The sequence below is a fragment of the Pelodiscus sinensis genome, chromosome 11 (assembly GCF_052426305.1).
Source record: "Pelodiscus sinensis isolate ZL-2025 chromosome 11, ASM5242630v1, whole genome shotgun sequence".
NCBI lineage: Eukaryota > Metazoa > Chordata > Testudines > Trionychidae > Pelodiscus > Pelodiscus sinensis.
This window is the reverse complement of record NC_143062.1, coordinates 12,766,493-12,794,482: the sequence shown is the minus strand read 5'-3', so window position 1 is coordinate 12,794,482 and position 27,990 is coordinate 12,766,493. Positions and strand designations below refer to the sequence as shown.

At 39.6% G+C, this 27,990-nt stretch overlaps 2 protein-coding genes across 3 annotated transcripts in view; one reads left to right on the top strand and one right to left on the bottom strand.

Annotated features, from left to right (window-relative positions):
* The window catches only part of CENPP (centromere protein P), a 295,796-nt gene that overhangs the window by 159,074 nt on the left and 108,732 nt on the right, over nucleotides 1–27,990 (top strand). The window lies entirely within an intron of this gene.
* ASPN (asporin) lies at nucleotides 52–27,910 on the bottom strand. The gene is made up of 8 exons (XM_006127556.5): nucleotides 27,712–27,910; nucleotides 23,270–23,524; nucleotides 19,238–19,350; nucleotides 15,791–16,004; nucleotides 13,333–13,443; nucleotides 9,546–9,639; nucleotides 2,992–3,130; nucleotides 52–819 (listed from the first exon to the last, which is right to left on the bottom strand). Exons 2-8 carry the CDS (start codon nucleotides 23,502–23,504, stop codon nucleotides 628–630), a joined length of 1,098 nt encoding a protein of 365 aa, XP_006127618.1. The 5' UTR covers nucleotides 23,505–23,524; nucleotides 27,712–27,910; the 3' UTR covers nucleotides 52–627.

The window sequence follows — 27,990 nt, the reverse complement described above, 5'->3', positions numbered from 1 at the left end:
TATCAAGCCCAATTTCCTTTAACTAAAAAAACTGTAAATATATTCCAACATAGTGACATTATTAAAACTAGACCAACATCAAATCCGAAATACCATACCTTTTAAATTGTTCTTAGTCAATTTTTTTTACCAGTGATAAATCTGACACACTTATTTTATCCTTGAGATATGTATTTTGTTTGTACATTTTTATGCATTCTATATACATCTTTAAAAATAAAATAATTTCAGTAATGAAAAAATCATTCCAGAAAAAATTATTTAATGCTTTTCATTGCTTCAGTTTTGGAAAAAAACAAAGTAGTTTGCAGTAAATAATTGAAAATATGTAACAGGAAACATCAAAATACAGTTTCTAATAGTTTTCAAGAGTCCTCCTCTCCTTGAAAATCAAGGTTTGAATGTAATTTAATCAAAAACGTAAGTTAAATTTTATCTAATAAAACAAAGGACTGCTATGGTATAGTCTGTTTCTATTATTCAATCACTAAATTAGTGTTGGTATTTTGTAAACTGGTTAAAGGGTGTACAATTGCCCTTTTACAATAGATTTCAAGTATTATAAAATCAGCAACACAACATAGGTATGTAAAGATAGCTTTGGAATATGCAAACTTCTGAATCACTTCAGAAATTCCCAAGCTGCACACTATTTCTGCCTAAAATACAACGAAATGTAGCAGGCTGAACTTCCCAGTATTTCACAGGGTTGTTGAATAAACTAATGCCACTGTATAACGTCTTCTTCGTGCTTCCTCCAGTTGGACAGAAATCATTTACTCCCACTTTTGCGATATTATTAGAGTGAAGGAAGACAATCTGTACAATAAGAAAAAGAAAAATATGTGATAACATCTAGTAGGTAAAGTAGGGAAAAACATGCTGATGGAGTCATTGACAAGTTATATTTAATTAATTATATTATGATTTAATTAATTATACAAATTATATATAATTATCTGTAGAGCAGTTGTCTATAATCCCCCATAGTATCGGGATTTGAAAGTCACTAGAAAGGGGATTTTCCTTAATTTTGCAAAATGTTGTTTGATTAAATTTATTATTCTATTATCATAGAGCTTTGGCTGTATTCTTAAGATGCTTCTATACCTTTTCCTTTAACATGTGTGTTCACAAATATGTATTGTGTTAACTTTAAACAGCATAAACTTAGGCTATATCTACTCTGGGAATAGTATAGCTATTTCAGCAAACCCTCCTAGTAGTAACACAACTTATAATGGCAAAAAAAAGTGGTTTTGAGGAAATAGCTTATGCCAGTTCAGCAAATGAAACAAGTAATTCCAGTAAAATTGCTTCTGTGCTGTCTTAACTGGATCTGCACCTGGGCTTTTGCCAGCATAGTAATATCACAAAACACACCATCGCTGCCATAGGTTCTAGTCTATACTAAATCCTTTCTGTCAGTCTGAGTATCTAGCCTGGTCCTAAAGCACTTCACAGGAGTAGTAAATTGAAGGTGGCCTTGCCCTCTCAGACTTTGGTACAAGAGTGAAATTATTTAAAACACATTACTTGAACTCAAAGGCCCTTCAGTCAATTCTATGGCCCTCATATTTCCTAAACACATCTTCCTAAGCTCTGAGCTCTGTGTCAACATGTACATAAGATGAGTAGTTTACACACATGTGCTGCTGACTAAACCTGCTGGGGAGCAGAAGTACTCTGGAAATTGTACTTGCATTGGGAAACACCATATTCATGGATGTGAGAGCATTTTGTTTTGACATTTCTGAAACAAAATATTTTTTTTTTCATTTGGAAACACCTTTTTGTTTCAAAATTCTCTTTTTAATAAAAAATAAAATGTTCAGAATTAAAATATTTCATGCTGAAAATGTCAACATGAAAGTTTTGTTTGACCCTAAATTATCTTTTCAATGTTCAGATTATCAGAAATTACAAAAAATTTTGGTTTTGTTTCAACTTGAAACTATTTTCCTTGGCTTTTCCGAAATGCCAGCAAACTGAAAAAATTATTTGCACAGGTCTGTACTGGTGTCTATATGAGGATTTATTGTGGCATTCCTGATTAATTATTACCTATTAAATGCCTATGTGGATCCTGTTATTCCTGAATAAAAGTGCTTAATTCAGATTAAACTAATTCCAAATAGGAAACTCTCTTTCAGGATAAGAACATCCACACAGGGAATTAATCAGGAATAGCTATTCCACTTTAAATTCACAACGTACCTTAATATAAATGAACTTTCAAAACCCCTTCAAACCCCTCAGTGATATTGCGCCATCATTTGGTGCCCCATTTAACTTGGCGCCCTAAGCGACTGCCTAGTTTGCCTATACGGACGGGCTGCCCCTGCTTGGATGTGAGCATTTATAGATTGACAAAATGATTAATATATAGTGAAGCTGTGCAGCTTCTCTTAATGGACTGTGCACGAGCCTCTATTACACATTTATTTATTCCCTATTTTTCCTGTTTCAATGGGGCAGTGCTCAGTTGGTTTCATAGGGTGCATCTACACTCCAGGGTTTAACTCAAAATAAGCTATGCAAATTGAGCTACATCAATTGTGTATCTTATTTCGAAACAGCTTATTTCAAAATAGAGTACTCTTCCTCCGACTTGCCTTATTCCTTGTACAATGAGGGTTACAGGACTCAGAGTAAGAAGTCCTCCAGCTTGACAGTATTTTGACACTATTTTGGAACAACTGCCTGCTGTGTAGACACAGACTAAGTTATTTTGGAATAGCACTCGTTATTTTGAAATGGTGTTGCAGTGTAGATGTAAGATATTACTTTACCACACAAAATACCTTGTGAGCTGTTTTTTCTTTGAGTGATCCTGTTACTTGCACTTGATTATCCCTTCAAACAAATATATTATTTCCCATTTTTCTGTTGTAAGAAGTGTAGCCAAGATGCACAATTGATACAGTAATTATGTGGCAAATTATTTCCTAAGCAGTATAACAAACTCATCTGCCAAGAGTAATATATTACCTGCAGATATTTCAGATCAGATAGTCCAGGAGGAACCTTTTTCAGTTTGTTGTTCTCTAGATGTATTTCTCGTACCTTTGGTATACTGGAAAAACTTCCATTTTCTACATCTTTGATTTTATTGTTTCCCAGTCCCAGCCTAGAAATAAAACAAAGTGTGACTACTGATTCATTGGGATTTTTAACCACATTGCTGAGCATTTTTTTCAATAAAGTTTTGTACACCGGAGAATACAGGCAAAAACTAAAAATCAGAAAAGGAAAAAAAATGTTTATTTAATATAAAATAAATTAGCATTGGTCTATGGAACATATCTGGAACAGAATATTTATTTAATTTAGCTACATTTAAAGGACAACATGATTTAGTGAGTATGTAATAGTTATTCTATCAGAAGCAAATATTAAAACAAAAAAATAAGCAGCATTTGTATAAATAAACTATACTCTTAAATTTGTTGTCCTGTGTACAATGGGAAACTGTATTTTATTTGTTACAGACAGAGCTCGATAAATCTGCTCGCCCACTCGCCCGTGGCGAGTAGATTTTGGCAGCTGGGGAGCTGTGACGGGGAAGAGGCGCCTCGCGGTGGCGAGGGCGACCCGCCCCGCACTTCAACGGCACCAACCCCCGTGCTGCGCGGGCAGTGCGGCGTTCTGACAGTGGTCTGCGCTGCTTGTTTCCGTGTGGCCGCCCAGCTGAGCGGCATGCAGGGGGGCCGAGTCCTGGGACGGGAGCTGGAAGCGGGGGCAGGGCCGCACATAGGCGTAGGGTGGGGCCAGAGTGTGCGTGCGTCCCTGATGTCAGGGGAGAGGTGCCAGCGCAAGAGAGCTCCGCATTCAAAAGGAGAGCAATGGAGGAAGGCAGAGGGGAAAGGAGAGAGAGGAGAGTAATAGAGGGAGGGGGAGAACAGAGGAGTGAGCTAGAAAACGGTGGTGGGCGGAGGAGTGAAGGGTCAGAGAGGAGAGGGACGGGAGTCGGAGGAGGTCAGAGAAGGCAGGAGGGAGACGGGGAATGGAGCAGAGCGTGGGAGCAGAGGACGTGAAAGGAGAAGCGGAGGTAGGAAGCAGCCCAGGATGGGGCTCCTTAGTGTCTCCGCTCTGGGCTGCTTCCTATCTCTGCTTCTCTTTTAACGTCCTCTGCCCCCACTCTCTGCTCTTAGCTCCACTCCTTGTCCCCTGCCTTCTCTGACCTCCTCTGACTCGCATCCCCCTCCGTTCTCCTCTGCTTTCACCCTTCACTCCTCCACCCACCGCCATCTTCTAGCTCACTCCTTTGTTCTCCCCCTCCCTCCTTTACTCTCCTCCATCTCCTCCCTCCTCTCCTCTGCTCCCCTTTTGAATGTGACGCTCTCTTGTGCCGGTGCCTCTCCCCTTGATGTCAAAGACGCGCACACACACTCTGTCCCCGCCCTAAGCCCGCATGCGGCCCCGCTCCCGCTTTCAGCTCCTGTCCCAGGACTCAGTCCCCCTGCACACCGCTCAGCTGGGCGGCCACACGGGCGCAAGCAGCACAGACAGCTGTCAGAACGCCGCGCTGTTGAAGTGCTGGGCGGGTCGTCCTCGCCGTTGCAGAACGTCCCCGCCCCATCACTGAAGCAAACATGTCATCCTGGTCGTCCTGTTCTCTGGGTGGCGCACACCTGCATGGTGGGGGTCACGCAGTGGGGGTGGCGAGTCCCTTTTTTGTGTGATGAGTAGGGTTTTCTATAATTTGTTGAGCCCTGGTTATAGACACAGTAGGAGGAAAAATGAAAAATTATATAGAACTAATTATCATCTGCACTTTAATGTAACTTTTCCTTTCCCCAAAGTTATGAATAGTTTTGTACCTTTTATTTTCTACTTTCAGATTTCCTCTTAACATAAATTTGTCACTCACACTTTAACTTAGTCTAAGGCAGTGACTAGTGTCAGAGCTAAAAATCTTCAGGGGGGTAGCCGAGTTAGTCTGTAACAGGAAGGAAGAATTTAAAAAGCAATGAATAGTCTAGTAGCACCTTAAAGACTAATAAAATATGAGTGTACTCCAGTCATCTGAAGAAGTGGGTGTGCCCACGAAAGCTCATGAGAACATCTACATATTTTGTTAGTCTTTCAGGTGCTACTAGAGCTAAAAATATTATTTCAAAATATTAAGGTGCCAAAATTGAGAGAAAAGAACAATGTAAAGGTTCCATTTTTTATCTTCACTACTCTCTATTCTAGTTTCTTACATTGACTTCAAAGCCTACAAGCAGCTACCAGCTTAGGTTTCTAATAACAAATTCTAGGTTCAAAGTTCCTCAGCCAGGTTTTCAAAGTACTAGGTGGGCCTTGAAGAGGGATTTTAGAGCCTCCATCTCTCAAAAACAAACCCATTTTTTCTTTCTTCCTTAGCCTTCTCCTTTGTGAAACCACCGTTGTTGTCCCCAGTCTCTGAAGGAAATATATTTCCTTTCCCAGGAACCAACTAACTTCTGTCCAACCAGGCCCTGGAAACTTAGTCCATCTCTTCTACCCATCTCCTGGGTCCTTGATCTTTGTAGCTTTCCTTCCTTCTTCCTATGCTCTTCAGAAATACACCTTTACCAAAAGACCTGCCTTCTGCTTTATTCCTTCCTTAACATAATTCTCCCTTCTTTGAAATCAAGTGTTTACTGAAACCACACAAGACTTGAAAATGTAATTTAATTGTAGGCATTATATTTCTAAAGTCATGGCATCATAGGGTTGGAAGATACCTCAGTAGATCATCAAGGCCAATCCCCTGCTAAAAGCAGGACCAGTCCTAACTAAATCATCCCATCTGGGGCTTTGTCAACGTGGGACTTAATAACCTCTAAGGATGGAGATTCCAAAAGCTCCCTAGGTAACTTATTCCAGTGCTTCACCACCCTAATGAAATAGTTTTTCCTAGACTATTGTACCTCATTCTGTCATCTATTGCCATTGAGAAAGCCCTTTCTCCATCTTCTTTGGAACTCCCCTTCAGGTGTTGAAGGCTGCTATCAAATCCACCCTCACTCTTCTGTAGACCAAATAAGCTCAAATTCCTCAGAAGTCATGTGCTCCAGCTCCCCTTGGTCTTGCTGTGAGGGCAGGGGACTGGACTTGATGACCTCTCAAGGTCCCTTCCAGTTCTAGTATTCTATAATTCATAAAATACTATCATTCTAATTATAATTCTAATTATTTTTGAGACCCTCCGCTGGATTTCCTCCAGCGCGTCCACATTCTTTCTGTAATAGGGGGCCCAGAAGTGGATGCAGTATTCCAGATGTGGGCTCACCAGTATGAATTAAAGGGAAATAATCACTTCCCTAGATCTGCTGGCAGTCCTCCTACTAATGCACCCCAATCTGCTGTTAGCCTTCTTGGCTACAAGGATGCACTGTTGACTTATATCCAGCTTCTCATCCACTGTAACCCCCAGGTCTTTTTCTGCCAAACTGCTGCTTAGCCAGTTAATTCCCTGCCTGTAACAGTGCTTGGGAGTCTTCTATCCCATGTGCAGAACTCTTCACTTGTCCCTGTTGAACCTCATCAGATCTCTTTTTTCCCAATTCACCAATTTGTCCAGGACACTGTGGACCCTATCTCTACTCTCAAGCATATCTACCTCTCCCCCTAACTTAGTGTCATCTGCAACCTTGCTGGCAAGAATACTGTGGGAGACTGTATCAAAAGCTTCGCTAAAGTCAAGGTATATCACATCCACCACCTTTCTTATATTCACAGAGCCAGTTACCTTGTGATAGAAAGCAATCAGATTGGTCAGGCATGACATGCCCTTGGTGAATCCACGTTGACTATTCCTGATCACTTTCCTCTCTTCCAAAGGCTTCAAAATGGATTCTTTGGGGATCCCCTCCACTATTTTTCCAGGGACTGAAGTGAGGCTGACCTCTGTGGTTCCCTGATTCTCCTTCCCTTTTTTAAAGATGGGAACTACATTTGCCTGTTTCCAATCATCTGGGACCTCCCCCTGTCACCATGAATCAATCAATACTTCCCCCTATTTCTTTTTTTGTGACCACTCCTGCTCTTTTCTCATGCACTCTCTGCTTTGTGCCTTAGTTTCTTCTGCCCCAGTTATTGTTTTTTGCTTAGTGAAAAGCTACATGATTCTGGGAAATCCTGCACTTTCTCCGTACATTCCTTCCCTCCCCCACCTGTGAAAGGAACAGAAGCTCTGGGAAGGGGGATGAGGAGAATACCAGGAAATATATTATGATGAATCTACTGAGCAGAAATGTGTCAGTAACAATCAATATGGTGAGTGTGCTAATTTTTTCCTCACATGCTTCGGTTGGCAGTACCTCCCGCAGAGGAAGATAACTGTGTCAGGGAGAGACAGTTGGGAGGAGTGATAATTTAAGCAGGGCATGTGAGGTCTGGGAAGGAGGGGGTTTGAAGGTAGTTTGTGAATAGATTGAATCAATGAAGTGTTTATAGTTGAGCGACTGACGCATGTAAACTACATGCCGGAAGAAGTGGTATCTCCTGGCATGCTCCTAAGGACTATGTCAAAGATAGGTGTAATCTATGGGTATGTCTAGACTACATGCAGCTGCTGACAGAGGCATGTAAAATAGGCTACCCGACATAGTCAATGAAGCGGTGATTTAAATATCCCCGGCTTCATTAAAATAAAAATGGCTGCCACGCTGTGCCAGCTCAGCTGATTGTCAGCACAACGTGGCAGTCAAGACGTGGATTGGTTGATAGGGGAAGCCTTTGTCGACTGCTCCTGTATACCTCGTTTCACGAGGCATAAGGGAGCGGTCAACAAAGGCTTCCCCTATCGACCGATCCGCATCTTGACTGCCGCGCGATGCCGACAATCAGCTGAGCCGACACAGCGCGGCGGCCATTTTTATTAATGAAGCCGGGGATATTTAAATCCCTGCTTCATTGACTGTGTCAGGTATCCTATTTTACATGCCTCTGCCAACAGAGGCATGTAGTCTAGACATAGCCTATAAGTGCAATTTGGAAAATGCAAATTTTCTTCTATATTTTTCCTCAATAGTCATGTTGATGTGCCCTCAGGATCATCGCTTGGTCATCATTGTTCTAATGTAATACAAAAATAATGTTTTAAGCTGTTCCCCACCCTGCATCCTGATCTGGGGGATATTTGGCTGGCTGGTTGAGAGGAGAATGATTCTTGATGGCTTGGGGGACGGGGGAAGGATGGGAAGCTTAAAAAATGCTGAAAAAGGGATCAGCATGGTGACTGACCCACCACCCAGAAATGAGGGGCTTAAAAGGATCAGGCTGTGCCAGGACCCTCCCCTTCATATGGAGCAGGCTAAACAGCACTCATTCTCCTTCTCTATTCAAGTGATAAATATACCAGGTTAATGACTGTATCTACTGTAGGCATTATGTGTGCTGGCAAGGAATTTTTCCGTTTCCACCACATTGGCCAGGTGCAGTTGGCATTGTTTTACCTTCCTCAGAGCAGGTTCAGGTAGTCTCTGTTAATGCATAACATTTCAGGCAGTAAGGCATATAACGCTACTCATTATTTAAGAGTATAGCAGATGTTCATTGCTGCTAATCCATAAAAGAAGCATACAGTACTGTAATGGATAAATGGCTCGGGGAACGGATTTGAGGAGACGTGCTTGGTAATTGAGTGGGCACTTCTATGATTGGTACATTAGAGCACCAAACCCCTCATCATTGTAGTCTGTCTTATAGCTCCTGTGAGGGGGGGTTCTCAGCAATGGTTTTACTGGAGGGACCTAGAATGAAACGATGGGGGACCTGGGTATTGTAAGGTCCCGATAGTGGATCCATTGAGAGACATAGGTGGAAAAGTGCGTGTGAGGGAGCTAGTATGGGCACTTCCCTCCCCAGTTAATTATGCAGGGAAATGAGGGTGGGTTACCTGTACTGTACGTTTTATCTACTGGGTAGTCCCAGACATCTAATAATAAAGTTTCAGAGGGGTAGCCATATTAGTCTGTAATTGAAAAAATGTAAAAAAATGTTTAACTAATAGTCCTTCAGCACCTTAGAGACTAACAATAAATGTAACTGGTATCATTAGCTTTCAGGGCACAACCCTCTTCTTCAGATGAATGAAGTTAAAGGAGCCGGTTTCCAAATAGCAGAGAAAGAGAGGAGATGGGCGGGGAAGGAAAAAGAAGGAAAAAATGGGGATAATACTGTCAGTTAGGGTGTCCATGCTAAATGAAGCTGATGGAGTGGGTACTAAGTGCTTTTAAATAACTGGTGTTTGCTTTTGTATGTCATTAGGATGTGGAATGTAGCAGGTAATCCAGTTAAGGTCTTTGTTTAAACCTCTATTGTAGGTACCAAACTTGTAAATGAAGTTAAGCTCTGCAGCTTCCCTTTCAATCTGTTTTTTTGAAATTGCCTTGAAATAATATTGAAATTTTGAGATCCATAATAAAATTGCTACCTAATTAAACCTATATCAAATTTCTCTTGTCCTTCTTTTGGCATAGTCAGACAATTCACCGCACCATAACTTATTCCCAAAATGAGTTACCTAAAGTGATTGAGAAAATCCTGGAAATGTTGATGTTATGTTTTACCTTTGAAGATCTTTGTACCGAATAAAATCCTCAAGTTCAATTGCTGTAATTTTGTTGTCGTCTAGATGAAGCTCTAACAAAGAGGATGGTAGCCCTAAACAAAAAAAAAAATCTATGTAATTTAATTGATTAAAATATTTACACTTGTTAAATTCTCAACAACTTCCTCCTTCTGGAGAGGGTTGTAAAGGTACCGAGTAGGACTGGTTTGCTGTCTGGATTAAAAACTACCTAGTAGATATAAATATATGTTGCGTTAGATTTTTCTAAACGTCTTCATTTGTAGTGTAAATTGATTGGGTTTTGTTATTCAGTTCCGCAGTTCTTTGAAAATTTGATTGTTCTCTTTGAAATATTATAATGAAATAAACAATAGATGGACTCTAGCTTTATCTTACCCTAGATTAGTTAAATGTTCTGGCAAATTGATTAGAAATATTTAGGGCTGTCATGCAGTTAAAACAATCACATAATAAATCACACTGTTAATATACCATTTATTTAAATATGTTTGGTTGTTTTCTTCATTTTTAAAGATATTGGTTTAATTAAAACACAGAATACGAAGTGTACATTGCTCACTCAATATTTATTTTGATTACAAATATTTGCACTTTAAAAACTAAAACAAATGGAATTTTTCAAGTCCCCCTTCACAAGTACTGTAGCGTAATCTCTTTATCATGGACATTCAAATGTAGAATTTTGTACAAAAAAGTCATTTCAAGGTAAAACAATATAAAACCTTAGAATCTACAAGTCCACTCAGTGCTGCTACATGTTCAGACAAGCACTCAAAGAAATATGTTTGTTTAGGAGATTATGTTGCCTTCTTCTTATTTACAATGCTGCCTGAAAGTGAGAAAAGGTGTTCACATGGTACTTTTGTCATGAGTGTTGCAAAATATTTACATACCAGATGCACTAAGGATTCATATGTCTCTTCATGCTTCAACCACTGTTCTAGAGAACATGCATCCATGCTGATGATGGGTTCTACTCAATAACAATTCAAATCAGTGTCCAATGCATATTCATTTTTGTCATCTGAGTCAGATGGTACCAGCAGAAGATTGAATTTCTGGTGCCTTCGATACTTTGGTTTCTGCATCAGAGCGTTGCTTTTTAAAAACTTTTGAAAGCATGCCTCACATCTTTGAAAGCATGCCTCACATCCCTCTAATTTTTGGAAAGCATGTTATAGCCATAATCCTTGGGTAAAGTGATATAGCAATTTTTAGAAATCTCACATGGGTACCTTATTTATATTTTGCTAAATCTGAAGTGCAAGTGTTCTGAAAATGAACATGTGCTTAATCATTGTCTAAGACTACTATAACATGAAATATGTGGCAAAATGCAAGTAAAACTGCAGGAGACATACAATTTTCCTCCAAAGAGTTCAGTCACAAATTTAGTTAACACATTGGTTTGAGTGTCCTCAGTATTGAAGTATGTCCTCTGGAATAGTGGCCGAAGCATAAAAGGGCATATGAATGTTTAGGCACATTTTAATGCCATGCGAACACCTGTTTTCACCTTCAGTTGAAATTGAAAATAAGAACCTGGATCATCTCCCATAAATATAAACAAATATTCTTGTCTTAGCAATTGGCTGAAGAAGAAGTTAGGACTATGTGGACTTATAGGTTCTAAATTTTTACATTGTTTTGTTTTTGAGTGCAGTAAATGTAAAAAATAAATCTACATTTGTAAGTTGCTCTTTATGATAATCCTATTCCACTATAGTAGTTGTTTGAGGAACTAAAGAATATGATTTCTGTCATGTATCACTTTTACAGTGTAAATATTTGTAATAAAATAAAGTGAGCACTGTACACTTTGATTTCAAGTACAACACAGATTACAATTTACTGAAAATGTAGAACAAAACATCCAAAATATTTAATGAATTTCAGTTGATACTTTATTTTTTTCAATGTGATTAAAATTGCATCTAATTAAGTCCTAGAAATTGTATAAGTATTTTATACTTTCCAATACCTTCAGATTTTTGCTGTCTTTCTTTTTACTCATCCTAGCTAGATTTTTATTTATATGGCAAAACTATGCAACCTTCACTTTATGTTGCTCCATGAAATCCATACATCTACTTGTAAATAATGGTGAAAGAATCAGACCTCGATGGTCCTGGACTGTGATGCTGTTTAGATTGGGAATAACCTATACATTCTCATGCTGTGAGCCTTAGGAGCATCATGCATAGCATGGATTAAATGTTTTATTAGGGAAAAGGGTGCAAGATCATATTTTACTCACAATTACAAGCCTAGGCATAACTCAGTATAGCATAAAGAGTGGTTTGGGAGGTGTTTGTCTGTTTTACCCATCTAAAATGTTAAGTGCTCTTGAAAATGCATAATCAAGGGGGACTCATATCCAAGAGCTGTTCTCCCTATGGAATCATAATACTTGGCTTTTATGCATACATAATGCTTAATTAAACATACATAATGCTTCAACTTCCTGAGAAGAATCACAGTAGATTATTAACAAAAACAAAATTAAAACTTGAATGGAAAGGAAATATTACTTGAAAAGTGGATCATTATGTAGGTTACTTACCAGAGGAATAAAGAAGAAAACAACTGTTCTTTCAGACAACTTATCTTTGCCAGTTTTCAGTTACAACACTTGCTAATTTCAAGGTATTCTTAGACCTGCATGGTTCTTAAGTGTTTGGGAGAGACTGCCAGAGCAAAGTTCATAGAATCCTATGGCTGGAAGAGACTTCAGGCGGTCATTGAGTCCAGCCCCCTACCCAAAGCAGGACCAAACCCAACTAAATCATCCCAGCCAGGGCTTTGTCAAGCCGAGACTTAAAAATTGCTAGGGATGGTAATTGCCACCTAGGTAACCCATTCCAGTACTTCACTGCCCTCCTAGTGAAATAGTTTTTCCTAATATCTAACCTAGACCTTCCCCACTGTAACTTGAGACCATTGCTCCTTGTTCTGCCATCTGTCACTACTGAGAACAGCTTCTCTCCTTCCTCTTTGGAACCTCCCTTCAGGAAGTTGAAGGCTGCTATCAAATCCCTCAGTCTCTCCTCGTAGGCCATGTGCTCCAGCCCCCTAATCATTTTGGTTGCCCTCCACTGGACCCTCTCCAATGCGTCCACATCCTTACTATAGTGGAGGGCCCAGAATTGGACACAGTACTCCAGATATGGCTTCACCAGTGCTGAATAAAGGGGAATAATCACTTCTCTAGATTTGCTGACAACGCTCCTCCTAAATCACCCTGTATGCCATTAGCCTTCTTGGCTACAAGGACTCATATCCACCTTTTCATCCTCTGTAATCCCCAGGTCCTTTTGTGCTGAACTGCTAAAGTTAAAATAGTGAGTTACAATTTGTTGGGAGGCTTGGCCTAGTTTGTTGTTCAGTATGCTGAATTGCTCCTCTTTCCTGATGGTTTATTTCTGTTGTTTCTTGGCCTTAATAAAAGTTGCATACACCATCTGGACAGAGTGGGAGAGGAGAACAAGAGAGAGTATCTACCAGTGTTCAGGGATGAAAAAAGCAGATGGGAAAGATGGGTGGTTGTTTCTAAGAGAGTGGAAAGAGGAAATTGAGAAACTATTGTATAAATATAATTTTGAGTATTATAATCTCACGTTACAGAAATTTAAACAAAGAAAAACAGGTATGAAATAGGCTATTCAGGAGAACAATTGGTGTGGAGGGGAAGATTCTTGTGTATAGTACATTGAAAGACTGAGAAATTATTTTGGCATATTTTTAGCATAAGAAAGAACCCATACCTTTGGGAACAGAGGTCAGTTTCGCTTCTGCAATTCTGATATGATAGACTGTCACTCCTTCAAAAGCACCTGGTTCTATTCCATCATTGTCAAGAGGATTTGCGCTCATTTCTACCAAAGCAAGTATTTTATAATTAAACTAAAGCACATTGCACATCTGTTCTAGTCTGTTTAATTATAAAGGATTTATTAAAAGCAATTCTGATTTCACCTAACTTGTAATCGATGTGACTGTTTTGGAGCTCCATGGAATAAACTCACTATGACCATGGATTATAACCGGAATTTTGAAGTGGCCCCAGTTTCCTATGCCAGAGCAACTGGCTACTGCCCATTGACCATTTAACTGAGATGGCTTTCGGGTGGTGGAGCAGTGGGATTAAGGCAGACTTACTTCTGCCCTAGTCCTGCACCACTCCTGAAAGCAGCTGGCATGTACAGCGATGGCTCCATGACACCATGTGCTGCCCCATATCTACGGGCACTGAGTCCACAGCTACTACTGGCCGCGGTTCTCCATTTCTGATCAATGGGAGCTGCAGGAGCGGTATTTGCAGGCAGGAACAGCATGTAGAGACCCCTTGCTCTGCCTTTCTCAGGGCTACAGGGACAAGCCAGCCACTTTCAGGAGCAGCAATTACCACAGGGATAATGACTCCAGCCAAGACAGATTAGGCATTTAAGAATTCACTACTCAAAGAATTAAATATAAGAATAATTGAGAAATGAAAATTATGAAATGCACAGACCAGTCAAAAACCAAAAATAATCCACTTTGCAAGCAGTAAAAGTAACATCACCAAAAACCCACACATGTTGGGTTGGGAGCTGAGAGCAAAGGACAGTTGGTGTTTGTGAGAATAACAGACACACAGTGTGTGAGAGGGAGAGATTTGCATGGCCACCCTCCTTCCATCCCCTTTTCTTTGTGTGGAGATAGGCTACAGGAGCAAAGGGAGGAGAGACACCCTGACATCAGCACCTCCCTCCCCTTTACTTCCTCCCACATCCTTTAGAGCAAGCAGGACCCTTCCACGGGGGAAGCTCCAAGGCAGAGAGCAGGAGCAGCATGACAGTGGGTAGTGGGCCAATTGAAGTGCCAGCCCTTAATAGCTTCCTGGCCAAGCCAGTCAGGATCACCTGTCAGAGGCTCCAAGATCTCCTGGTAGGTCTCTATCTACTGGTTGGTCACCACCTCTCTAACAGTTCTATTTGAGTAAGGATTGCATGTTTTGACTTGCAGAGTTACCAGAACTTCACCCACGTAATAGTTACAGTTAAGTAGATCTGAATTTTAGTTACCTAAGGCAAACAAAAGATGCTTTAAAGATCCTCTAATATAGATATCTTCATTTAAAAAGAAACTTCTGCATAAGGAAAACTTGAACAGAAATTTACATATAGGAAAGAAAAGCTGCTAGTAATTATATTCTGTGCAGCTATTGTAGATTTTACATTTTTGAATCTGAGCTTTGCTCCCATCCCCAACTAAGTTAGCTTTCGGTTTTCTCCTCCAGTGAAATCCATGATTCTGTATTAGCTAAGTGAAATGTGACATCTCGAACTCAATGATCACCCTTCATAGAAAGATTAAGTAAAGAAGCTGAGCTGTGAGGAAATCTAGTCATTTGAGTTGTGGCTAAGCTGATGGCCATCTGCTTCATGAGATCTTGAATATTTGGATATATATGACTTTTTTCTGAATTGAGCTGTTTTTCCAGAACATGTAGCAGTTTAGCATTTTCACCAACTTGTGTTAATAAAATCGGCAGAATAACACTATTAATAAAACTTCTATAATATTTCCATTGGTGATTTAGAACCAGATTATCCAGTAACTCTATGTATAGAACTTTCATGCTCTTGAAGTTGTATATAATAGCTATGTCTATACTGTATTTATTAGCACATCTCTTATATATTTTGACGAGCTTATGCAAAATAAAGTCATACTTTACGATTACCTACAAATGCCAAAATTTGCATAAATAATTGTGCCACTTAAATTAGCTGAATGTACTACTTTTCACACAGGAATATGCTGAATCTAAAGTTAAATAATTATTTTTGATTTTCATCAGAAGAAAGTCATGACTATGATGATTTGAGTTCATATCAAATTAGTTACGGAAAGAGTGGAAGCTTTATGAATCTCTGATTCAAATTTACTATGTTTGGAAATTATTCAATAAAATGAATAAGCTTGAAATTGAAATCTACCAATTTAAAACTGTTCTCTTAATTCCACTTTGCAAGCACATTAATAAAAAATTCTATTACATATATTTAATTTCTTGAACTATCCTTATAAATATAATCTACTCAAAATGACTTTCCCTGGTCAGTGACGGGCTCACCTGCTAGTTAACCATATTGCTTAATGCAGTCCTGAAATGTACTTTTGTAAACTAGCTACATGGAGTCTGGTTTTAATAATGTTACCATAAGACAGACTTACCCAAAACATGCAAACCCTTCATTCCCTCAAATGCTTCCTTTTGTATTTTCTTAACCTTATTATCATGTATTCGTAGTTCTGCTAAAGATTTTGGCAGGTTTGCTGGGATCTCAGTTAGCTGGTTATGGGACAAGTACAGCCGTCGAAGCTTCTTTGTTGATTGAAAAGCTTTTGGATGGATCTTGGATATTTTGTTGTTGTTCAAAGCCAATGCCTAAGAAAAATGCAAAATGAAAGTCAACAATATCTACATTGAATTTTTGTGATCATGTATTTGTGAGGAGATTGGTAAATATTTCTCAAGGAATCCATTTTGAAGCACTTGGAAAGAGGAAAGTGATCAGGAATAGTCAACATGGATTCACCAAGGGAATGTCATGCCTTACCAACCTGATTGCCTTCTATGATGAGATTAGTGGCTCTGTGGATATGGGGAAGGCATTGGATGTGATATACTTTGATATTAGCAAAGCTTTTGATACGACCTCTGAAGGTATCCTTGCCAGCAAGTGAAAGAAGTATGGATTAGATAAATGTGATCAATCATGTCTGGTTGGTGGTTTGTATCAAGTGGAGTGTCTCAAGTTGTTTCTGGGACCGGTTTTCTTCAGCATCTTTATTAATGACTTAGGTAAGGGGATGGATAGTACCCTGAACAAGTTTGCAGATGACACTAAGCTAGAGGGAGAAGTAGGTACACAGGAGGGTAGGGATCAGGTTCAGAGTGACCTAGACAAATTGGAGGATTGGGTCTGATGAGGTTCAGTAAGGTCAAGTACATAATCCTGCATGTGGAATTGAAGCATCTCAAGCACTGCTACATGCTGGGGACCGACTGGCTAAGCAGCAGTTCGGCAGAAAAATATCTGGGGATAATAGTGGCTGAGAATCTGGATACGTATCCACAGTGTGCCCTTGTAGCTGAGAAGGCTAACAGCTGATTGGGGTGTGTTAGGGCATTGCCAGCAGATCTGGAGAAGTGATGATTCCCCTTTTTTTTGGCACTGGGTGAGGCCACATCTGGAGTACTGCATATGCTTCTTGGCCCCCGGTTACAGAAAAGATGTGGATGCATTAGAGAGAGACCCACAAAGAGCAGCAAAAATGATTAGGGGGCTGGAGTACATGACATAAGAGGAGAGACTGGGGGATTTTGGCTTTTTTAGTCTACAGAAGAGAATAGTGAGGGGGGATTAGATAGCAGCCTTTAACTACCTTGAAGAGGGTTCTAAAGAGGATGGTGAGCGGTTTTTGTCACTAGTGACATATGACAGAATGAAGAGCAGTGGTCTCCACTTGTAGTGGGAGAAGTCTAGGTTGGATATTAGGAAAAACTGTTTCACTAGGAGGGTGATAAAGCACTGTGGAATCTCCATCCCTAAAGGTTTTTAAGTCCAAGCTTGACACAGCCTTGGCTGGAATGATTTTATTGGGATTCGTCCTGCTTTGGGAAGGGGGTTTGACTCTGTGACCTCCCGAGGTCTCTTCCAATCCTATGATTGAGGGATTTGGTAGGAAATTCTAGAGAACGTGAATAAGGAAAAGTTATTTACTTATTCCCATAATGTAAGAACTAGGGGCCACCAAATGAAATTAATGGGCAGCAGGTTTAAAACAAATAAAAGGAAGTTCTTCACATAGCACACAGTCAACCTGTGGTACTCATTGCCTGAGGAGGTTGTGAAGGCTAGAACAGGGTTTAAAAGAGAACTAGATAAATTCATTGAGGTTAAGTCCATTAATGGCTATTAGCCTGGATGGGTAAAGAATAGTGTCCCTAGCCTCTGTTTGTCAGACGGTGGAGATGGATGGCAGGAGAGAGATCGCTTGATCATTACCGGTTCATTTCACTCCCTCTAGGGCACTTGGCATTGGCCACTGTCAGCAGGCAGGATTCTGGACTAGATGGACCTTTGGTCTGACCCAGTATGGCCATTCTTATGTTCTTACATTCTTATCTGTGGCTTTACAAAATAAACTAGTGCTTTGATAAGTGACATGAAGAATACAGATTCTGTTCTAAAATTTGATTTATCAATTTCACATGCGTTCATTTTTTTGATCGTATCACTTTGGTATATATGGTTGTGCCAGTTTTCTTCCACAAATTGATCTGAGGAAGTGGGTCTGGCCCATGAAAGCTCATCACCTAATAAACCATCTTGTTAGTCTTTAAAGTGCTACATAGTTCTGTCTTTTGTTTCAGCTAGACCAGACTAACACGGCTGCATCTCTATTACTGTTCTCAATAAGACATCTGTAGGTCTTGTAAATGTTCTCAGGCAAACTGACCAGAAAAACAAAAGCTTCTTTATTATCAGGAGATCAGAAGCTTTCAATTTGAGCACAACTAGAAGTGATTAGTGAGTCTAAGATTTAGTTGTGGCAGGTATTTTTAGTAAAAGTCATGGGCAAGTCCCAGGCAATAAAAAATTATTCAGAGCCCATGACCTGTCTTTGACTTTTACTTCAAATACCCTTGACTGAAATTAGATCTGCTCAATTTTGATTTGTTGCTAAGTGACAAAGTGTAGTTGGAAAGGATTTTTTCCCATCAGTCAAGCCTATCTAACCTATATTTATTGCTATGAAACTGGGAGTCCCTGTTAAGGTACTCTGTGTTGATCAGTTGACTTTAATTTGCTATTACTTTGACTTTAGTTGTGGATTTATTTTATTTTTACATATAGTGGCTGTCTGATATGCCTTAAAAACTGAATTAAGAGATTATTAAAGAAACAAATATATGCTGCATGATCTGTGAGGAGGATATGGAAGAAAGATCATCTTAAATATTTGTAAGATAGGAGGGATTTGTATTGAAATGTCATTTGTATTTTTGTTTACAGTTTTGCCTAATCTAAACCTCTCAGTTACACCAGCCAATCCTGTTTGGCTTATCAAATTGACAGTCCTGTATTGTAGCTTTAGTGTGTCATTTTCTCATCATAATTTTTAATCATTTTATATTTTAATTTAGTATTCTTGCTTGTATCTTAAAGAATTAATAAGGTAGACAGAATTTTCAAGAGAGCTCAGTGCTGGCCTTAAATTGTTCCATTTGAAGTTAATGGAAGTTCTAACATTTACTTCTGTAGTGAGTGCTTTTGAAAATTTCTCCCTGACATCTGCTTTGCATGTGGAATTAAGTTTACCACTGTTGGTTACAGTTCTGAGAAGGAGAGAATCAGTTAAATTTAAGAGAAATTTCTCTGGGTACTTAAAAGCTTGATAGTATGTTTTCCCCCAGTGGCGTGTTTCTGGATGTTGTGAGCTCTTTATAAACTGACAAGATTTCATTCTGTAATGTGTATGCATCCAGAGTTGAAGACATCAAAATAGTTTAATATAATTCATCTAAATTGTTGTAGGAGGAAAGACATAACTAATATAAATAAATAAAATCTTTGAGCTGTCTAAATAACACTGAATCAGAAAATAACTTACATAAAGTGATGTGAGTCCTTTGAAATCATTTTCCTTTACCTCCTTAATTTTGTTGTTTTGAAGGTCTATCATGCGAGTATCAGGTGGAATATTGCTTGGTACTGAAGTCAAACCTATTTAGTGTAAATAATAAAAATATATATATAAATGCCTACTATGTTGTTGTACAAAAAACTATTAACTGCTAAGCAGGACACCATGGGTGTGTCTAGACTACAGGGTTTTTTCGAAAAAATTGGCCTTTATTCGAAAAAACCTCCCCTGCATCTAGACTGCTGTTGTGTTCTTTCGAAAGTAAATTGAAAGAATGCGGCATTTTTTCAACCACGGGAAACCTCGTTTTACGAGGAATAACGCCTTTTTTTGAAAGCGCTCTTTTGTAAAAAGGCACTAAGTAATGTATACTGTGGTTTTTCAAAAGAGAGGGTGCTCTCTTTTGAAAAAGCGGCTTGCTTTTTCGAAAGTACTGGTTGTAGTCTAGATGCTCTTTTTCGAAAGAGGCTTTTTCGAAAGATACTTTTGAAAAAGCCTCTTTCGAAAGATGCTTGCAGTCTAGATGTAGCCCATGAGAATGTAAATGCGTAGCTTTTGGTTTTGCATTGAATACATATGTTCTTAGGTCAATTTAGTTTAAAAAAAATCAGATTTTATAATAAAAAGTTTCATATTTATACAAAGCTGAACTTCAGCCCATAATTCCCATGAGTTGCTTACAGTGTTCCATTTAAGCAGTTTCTTTTTAAAAGAATAAAATTAATCTCTTGTTTTTTCCAAAGATTGTATCATCTTGTGAGAGTATAAGCCCCAGAAAGTGAAACTGCTTAGGAATTAACTGTATTAAAAAAAAAACAAAAAAAAAAACTGACCAGTCTGTTCAATATCTGAGCTTCATAGAATAGAAAAAGTAGGAGGAAGGTCAGCTTGAGGTATGCAATTCCAGCTATATACATAACGTACCTGGAGCTGATATATCTTAAGCTGAGCTCGAGCATCGTCTTCACTGTGGGATGCTCCCGTTGACTTCCTTTACTCCTTGAGACAGCAAGGAGTGTGGAGATCAATGAGGGTGCCCCCAGCATACGATTCAGCTTCCCAACTAGACCCACTAAAGCAAACAATGGAAGATCGACTACCACAGTGTCGATCTTCCCAGTAATGTAGACATGCCCTTAGAGAATCCAGCTGTCTTGACTCCCATGCTGGTATTATTCAATAACAGGCCATTTTTAAAAATGAGATTTATCACGAGGCTCTTACTATATTTAAAATTAGGGCTGTGAAATTATTAAAAAAAATAATCGTGATTAAAAAAATTAATGGCGATTAATTGCACTGTAAAACAATAATAAGAATATTATCTAGATATTGTTGGATGTTTTCTACATCTTCTAATATATTGATTTCAATTACAACACAGAAAACAAAGTGTATAGCGCTCGCTTTATATTTATTTTTTATAAAACATTTACGCTGTAAAAAAACAACGTCAGTTCACCTCACTGAAGTATTGTTGTGCAAATTCTATCTGGAAGCTAAACTTAAATTCTTCTATTCAAAAGAATCCTTTTTTAGCTCAGCCCCAGCTGCGGGTGGCACAGGGCCAGACGGGTGGTAGACTCTGTCGTGGGCAGTGCAGAGTTTGGGGGAGCTCAGCCCCCAACTGCAGGTGGCATAGTGCTCAGGGGTAGGAGTCAGCCCCCAAGCTCAGGGGAGGGGTCAGCCCCTGGGCTGGGGGCGGGTAGACCCCACCATGGGCAGTGCAGAATTTGGGATGGGGGACTCAGCCCCAAAATCAGTTGTCGGGGAGGGTCAGTCCGAGCCCCAGGAGGCAAAGAGAGGGTAGCTTGGGTGAGCCCTGTCAGGGGCGGGGGGAGGAGGAGGGAAGGACAGTTTGGGCAAGGGTGCCCCCTGGCTGTTTTATTTTAAAAAATATGGTCACCTGGGAGGGTAGAGGGACTGACGTGAGTTGGGACCTCCTGTGGACAGGGGCTGCTGCTGGAGCAGCCTCTCCCCATGGCCAACCCAGACCACCATTGACAGGGGCTGCTTTGTGGCAGCCTCCCTTCCCCCCTGCTGCTGCCTCTGCTACAGAGGCAGCAAGGGGCGGGAAGCAAGTAGTCAAGTAATTGGCTCAACTTCCCGATAAGCTTAGGCTTATCGAGGTGTTGACTACTTGCTTACATCCCTAGTAGGAGGAGAAGTGGTTGAAGATAGAGAGATGTCCACAGATGAGTTAAATGTCACCGGAGATGAGTCAGGAGATCACGATGTTGGAGGATTTGTGTTTGACAAGAGGTGTGGGCAGATCAGGATAGGAAGTGGAGACTAGGTAGAGCTGGAGGAAATGATAGAGGGATGAGGTTAACAAGGGAGAGGAAAATGAAGCAGTGGAGTTAATGGGGGGGGGGGGAAGATTTAAATGAAAAACCTTTTTATTTAACCCAGACCTTCCCCTCCACACAGAGCAGGCTAGGTGGCACCCACCCTGCATCCCTGTTCAGGTGGTAAATAAACCAAGTTATTGTTTAAACTACTGTGGACATTATGCTAGCCACTCTCTGAGGAGAGTAGGGAAGGAAATTTTCTCCTTCTCAGTATTGTTATGAAGTAAGGTTAAAACTATCTACTGGCAACCTTGAATTATATAAAGCCTAACAACGAAGATTTATACAAATAGAGACTGTGGTCATTAATTTTAAAGATTGTAATCCTTATGTACTATGAATTTTACAGTGTTATTGATATATTTTCCCTTTGTCAAAATGTGATCATTATGTTTACGCTATTCAGTTGTGGTAAAGACTTAACCTAGAAACTAACGTTCTTTCCATGCTCTTTCATTATAATTTCTTTGTGGTTGATTTGTGGCCTCTTGGTTTCTTGTCAGTCTTTTCCATTGTCATGTGGTCTACCACTCTGCAAATCACCACCCTTCATCTTAAGCTGGGAGGTATTTGTCAGGCTGGCCAGGAGAAGTCATTCTTGATTGCTTGGGGGAGGAGGAAAAGCAATTCATGATGGCTTGTGAGATGGGGAGAGGTGTAAAACAGCTGGAAAAGGGGCCAGCACAGTGGCTGACTCATCACCAAGGAATGAGGAATCTAAAAAGATCAGGCTGTGCTGGGACCCTCCCCTTCACACAGAGCTAAGGATGTTAAGAGGTGGGTAATTGACAGTCGTGTCGTCGATACAATTTGTGTTGACTACACGATTAGTCGATAACTCCCTACAGTTTCAACGTAGTAGGAGCCAGATGCCTAGGCAGTCTGGCTCCTACTACATTTAAACTGTAGAGGCACAGTGGGGATAGGTACTACAGAGCCGCTGCAGTCCCAGACCAGCATGAGTGGGGACTGAACTGGGCTCACTCGGTCCCAGCTTGCACTGGGTCCAGCAGCCCTTGTCCACAGCCCAGCAGCTGGGGCTGGCCACAGACCTCAGTTGCTTCGTGGCAGCAGCCCCTCTCGGCAGGGGAGGGAAGCCAGTCTCCTGCTGGGTTTCCTCCCAGACAAGCTGCTGCCGGAGCAGCCTCTGCCTGCAGCAAGCCTGGGCCTGTTGTAGGCATAGGCTTCTTCGCCACAGCTTCCCTTCCCTCCCCCCATGCTGCCTCTACAGAGAAGATGCTGGGGGGAACTGGCTTTTAAGCAGGCTCCCACAAGTGCTGGCTCATGCTCCCTGCCTCGCTGCCTCGAATACAGAGTTTTCTATAGTCTAAATTGCTTTCCAGCTTTAGTTATATTGATAAAAGTCAATCCTCATACAAGGAGTTTGTCCTGATTTTAATGACATCAATTTTTAAGCTGGTGTGAAAAAGTTGGTATATGTTGATATGTAGACAGGGTGTCAGAGAGAGCTTCATAGATGATATCCTTTAGAAATCCGACTAAAACAATTTACTAGTAAAAAAAATTAGTCTCCTTGAAAACAAATATGACTTTGTTCTTCATAATTTCATGTAAGTGCAGAATTCACCTTTTAAAAAAAATTTCAAATATAATTCCCATAAAACCAGACATACAGATTTATTCTTACCAAGGTCAGAGCAGTGAACAACTCTCATATAACACTGACATCCAAAGGGGCATACTGGAAATATATCAAAAGGAATTTGTGGTGAACTTGGTCTTCTAGTTGTAAATATAGAGTTGTTGTCATTTTCATCTTCCATATCTTGCAGCATCATATGCTTTAATGTAAAGTATGAAGGGCCAATGAAACGTTTGGCAGAGCACAAACCCAAGAAGAGAAGCAACAGATATTCTTTCATGTTTTCTCTGGGTGAATAATCTTGTGGAGAGAGGGAAGAAGGAGAACAAAATACAGCTAAAGTTAGAGAATGTAGAACCACAAATAACTTCTCCATAGTCTAGGAATCCTGGGGCACCTTAGAAAATAACAGATTTATGTTTTTGTGGGTAAAACCCACATCTACCCATGAAAGCTTATGCCCTAATAAATCTTTTAATCTCAAAGGGTCCGTCTAGACTACATCCATCTTTCTACAGAAGGATGTAAATTAGGCACTTCGAAATTGCAAATGAAGCCGGGATTTGAATTTCCCGTGCTTCATTTGCATAATCGCATCATAGCATTCTTTCGAAAAAGCTCTGTTTCGAAAGTAAAACCGCAGTCTGTAGGATCTTTCGAAAAAGTCTTCTATTTTCGAAAGAACTGCGTCTAGACTGCAGTTTTACTTTCAAAATAGCTCCATGACATGATTATGCAAATGAAGCGCAGGAAATCCAAATCCTGGCTTCGTTTGCAATTTCGAAGTGCCTAATTTACATCCCTCTGTCGAAAGAGGGATGTATTCTAGACATACCCTAAGTTGCCACAGGACTCCTTGTTGGTTTTGCAGATACAGATTAACATGGCTATCTCTCTACGACTTCAAATTTCTAGTTGAATTTATCTCTTGTAAAACTTATTGGCCATACCTAGAAATATTTTTATAATAGTAGGAATGAAGTTGTTGCAACAGTTGCAGATTAAAGGGGTTTTTTACACGACTATTGACATTTAGGAATCCAGAAACACGCCCAAATTTCAGACGTCTCAACAAAATACATATATCTAACTGCAAAAGTAGGGACCAAAGGTAAGTCACCATTTATGTTAATAATATCTAATATAAAATTTCTGGATTTATCTTCTGCTATATTACTCTCATCCACTCCCCTTGACTTGTGCTTGGGAAAGCAAGGAATGTGCATCATCCAGGCCTGAGCCGTGTAACTTCTGTAAATTAATTCTAGTGCAATCCAGATCTCAATGATTTCTCCCCAGTGCTTTACATATCATATAAACTGAACATATGCGATGATCAAATAGAGCCCTGTGAAATTGCCACTAAGGCTGATGAGCAATTGCCCCGCAATATCTTTTCACAATTCTATTTAAGATAACATTGCCACTACTGAATTGTCCCACTTAGAATCTGCAAGCAAGTCAAAAAAACATTGTGGCCAGTATCAAAGACTGAAAAGAGCTCGAAAAGAATCAGCCTGGGCACCTAACCTCTCTGCAAGACTGGAAGAAAGTAATCAACCATTGAAACAAGTACAGTCTGAGTTCCATGCATAGGTGGAAAACCATATTGAGATGAGACAAATAAATTGTAGAGTTCCAGTTTGTTTCTGAACAGCCTTCTTATAATACCCCTTCCAGGGGTGCCACCTGCATCCCTCGAGATGGTGGTGGCTGTCCCCAGAGTGGGCGTGGCTCAAAACCTCAATCAGCTCCTGCCCATGGACAATAATTGTCAAAATTGTCATTGTCCACATGATTGTCAACCAGTGGCCTTTTTTTTTTTTTTTTTTTTTTTTTTTTTGGTGATGGTACGCACTGGTATGGTGTACTGGCACTTTTTTGGGGGGAGCGTTTGCGCTGCCCCACTTTCCCCCAGCACAGCCTACAGCTGGCCCTGGGAGCACTCAGGCCATTTTCCCCCAGCACAGCCCTCTGCTGGCCCTGGGAGCACTCACACTGCCCCACTTTCCCCCAGCACAGCCCTCAGCCTGATTGACTCCTTCTGCAGTAACAGCACGATGAAAAATTTGCTTTTTGCTTATGCGCACGAGTATGTTGACATGACATAGGAAGGGTGGAAGAGGCCTTTTTCAAATTTACTTTCCTCAAGAAATGAGTACTGGCACCTTTTTTAAAAAACCAAACAAAACAAAAAGCACTATTGCCAACAATAAGTCCAAAGCCTCTTATCAGAATTTTTTAATAACAAGGGAAATGGTTCCATGTGATAGATAAATGGCTGAATCTCCCGCAGCACATTAGAAATCTTGTGAGCAAAACTGGCAAAAATTAGACACTATGTTTGGAATATAGGAATTGTAAGGAGTATATAAATTGCCTCTGACAGTAGACATTATCAGTTGCTTCTTTGTAGACAATTATGGAATAAATTTGATTTGTCCCCTCCGTTCATGGATCAGTTACCATAGATGTGGTCAGTCTTGTTAAAATACAATCAATTATATTCATACAGTCAACACAGTGAATAAGAAGTAGGGATGTAAGCTTATTGGATAGTCAACTAGCGATGCGACTAGTCACTTCTCCCCATTGCTGTCTTTATCAGAGAGAGGCAGCAAGGTGGAGGATGGAGCTGGCTTAAAAGATGGTTCCCCCTATCACCAACTCCGTGGGAGGGCAGGGAAGGTAAAGGCACAGCGAAAATGGCGCAAGCGGGGACTGAAGCAGTCTCTGCTCATGCTGCTTCTACTGTGATTCTGCTTTTGAATCTGGTGGAGCTCTTGTACATTTCAAAAAAGCAGAAGTGCCACAGGAAGCATGGGACTCTTGTACATTTCAAAGGCTATTTTATCTCAAAACTCAGATTGCCAGATAACCTACAAAAATGATTAACTCTTTTATGCATTTGTTAGTGTGGCACAGATTATTATATAAAATTGTCAAACTTTTAATGTTATTATAATGTGACTGACACCATTTGACTGTAATAAAACTTGGATTAGAAATTTCTGTATAACGGTGCAGTAACATCATAATATTAAAATGTGCATTATAAGAGAAAATATAACAACAATAGCGTGGGGTATAAAATTATTTGAATGCCCTAGTAAATATGCATAGGTTCAAAGAGAAACATTGAAATTGCTCTTCGACCAGATTGCAGCAGCAGAAAACTGCAGCATGTGGTCATTGCTTTCTTTAAGTAATGACACTGGAGGAGCTAACAGGAGAGTAGTTGAGACTTAGTCCATTTATGAGCCATATATATAAAGAACTGATCTCACAGATAGTTTGATGAAGGGAGGGAAGTTTCCTAGAGCATTGTTTCTGAAAAGAGATGTTTAAATAAGGTAGGAATGAGACATTTGGTTTGTTTGCAGTGCTTTTATCCAAAGAAAGGGAAGATAATACAGGTTGAGCCTCTCTAGTCTGGCACATTCTAGTCCAGCAACATCCGTGGTCTGGCATGATTTTAATTAGCCAGATGTCCACTTATCATGGGTGTGGCCAAGTTTCCCATGGTCCCATAAAGTTTGTTTACAGCCACCAGTCCTTGCTCTGTGTTCTGTGCTGTTATTTAGCTCTAATTTACCCCTAAATGTCTTCTCAGAGTCCCATAAGTAGTGGAGTGTATGTAATGCTGCTAGACAATATTGACCTCTCGTGGTTCAATAAATTCTCTAGTTTGACACTGGTTGGGTCCCAAGGGTGCCGGACTATAGAGGTTCAACCTATAGTTCTTTTGACCACTTTCTTTAAAAATGGTTTTGCTTCTATTAATTATTGTTCCTTACCAAAAGTAAATGATTTTATATTTAACTCTTTGTGTTTCTTTTGACTAATGCCTTAGAAAAATATAATTATACAACTTTCTTAATAAGAACATCTAAGAAACTAAGGCATGGTCTGGAAAATACAGAATTATGTTAAAATACACACTCTAACTATGATAAAAGCATTCTTAAATATAATAACCAAAATACTGGTTTTTATTTTATTGACTTTGAATATAATCTGCTTCACTTGTATCTTAAAAATTAGATGAATATTAATCTATGAGCACTTACACTATTTTCACTTATTTAAGACATCTGTCTTTACTTTTTATTTTTGCTTTTAAATACTTTATTACACTTCATCAAATACAATTTTCATTAAAATATATTTAGAAGTAAATTAATTCTAAGCAATTACTGTAGGGTGATGCTGTGCATAGATTAAGATAACAAGGAAAATTTATCATATATTGCTTCAGATGTTAGTGTGACAATAAATTGATTCTCTTCTTTTTGTAAGAGTTGATTGTTTGGTAATCCAGCTAAACCACTATTAAAGTATATTCTGAATACTATTTTACTTTATAAATCATTCAGTACTGAAAAGCTCTTATTTACATAAGTGTTATCGTCATATAGTGATTGAAAATATGTTGCTTAATTCTGTACTATTGTTTAAATATGAATAGATACAAAAATATAACATACCTGGTAGATGTGTCAGTCCTTGCAAAAGCAGTGATAATCCACCTATGAAGTTTGTTCTCAGGTTTTATTTTAAAGAAAAGATTAATGAACTTGTGTTGAGTGCTGTGAAATTGAGAATAGGAATTACAAGGAAAAATTCCACTTGAAAAGCTCCTGATTCGCCTAGCACCCTGGATGATAGTTGAGTGAACTGCTTCTACAGATTAGCCTATCTTAGTACTGAAGAAAGACATTAAGAGACTTGTTACTACTCATATGGTTTTCATCACTGCTTGTATC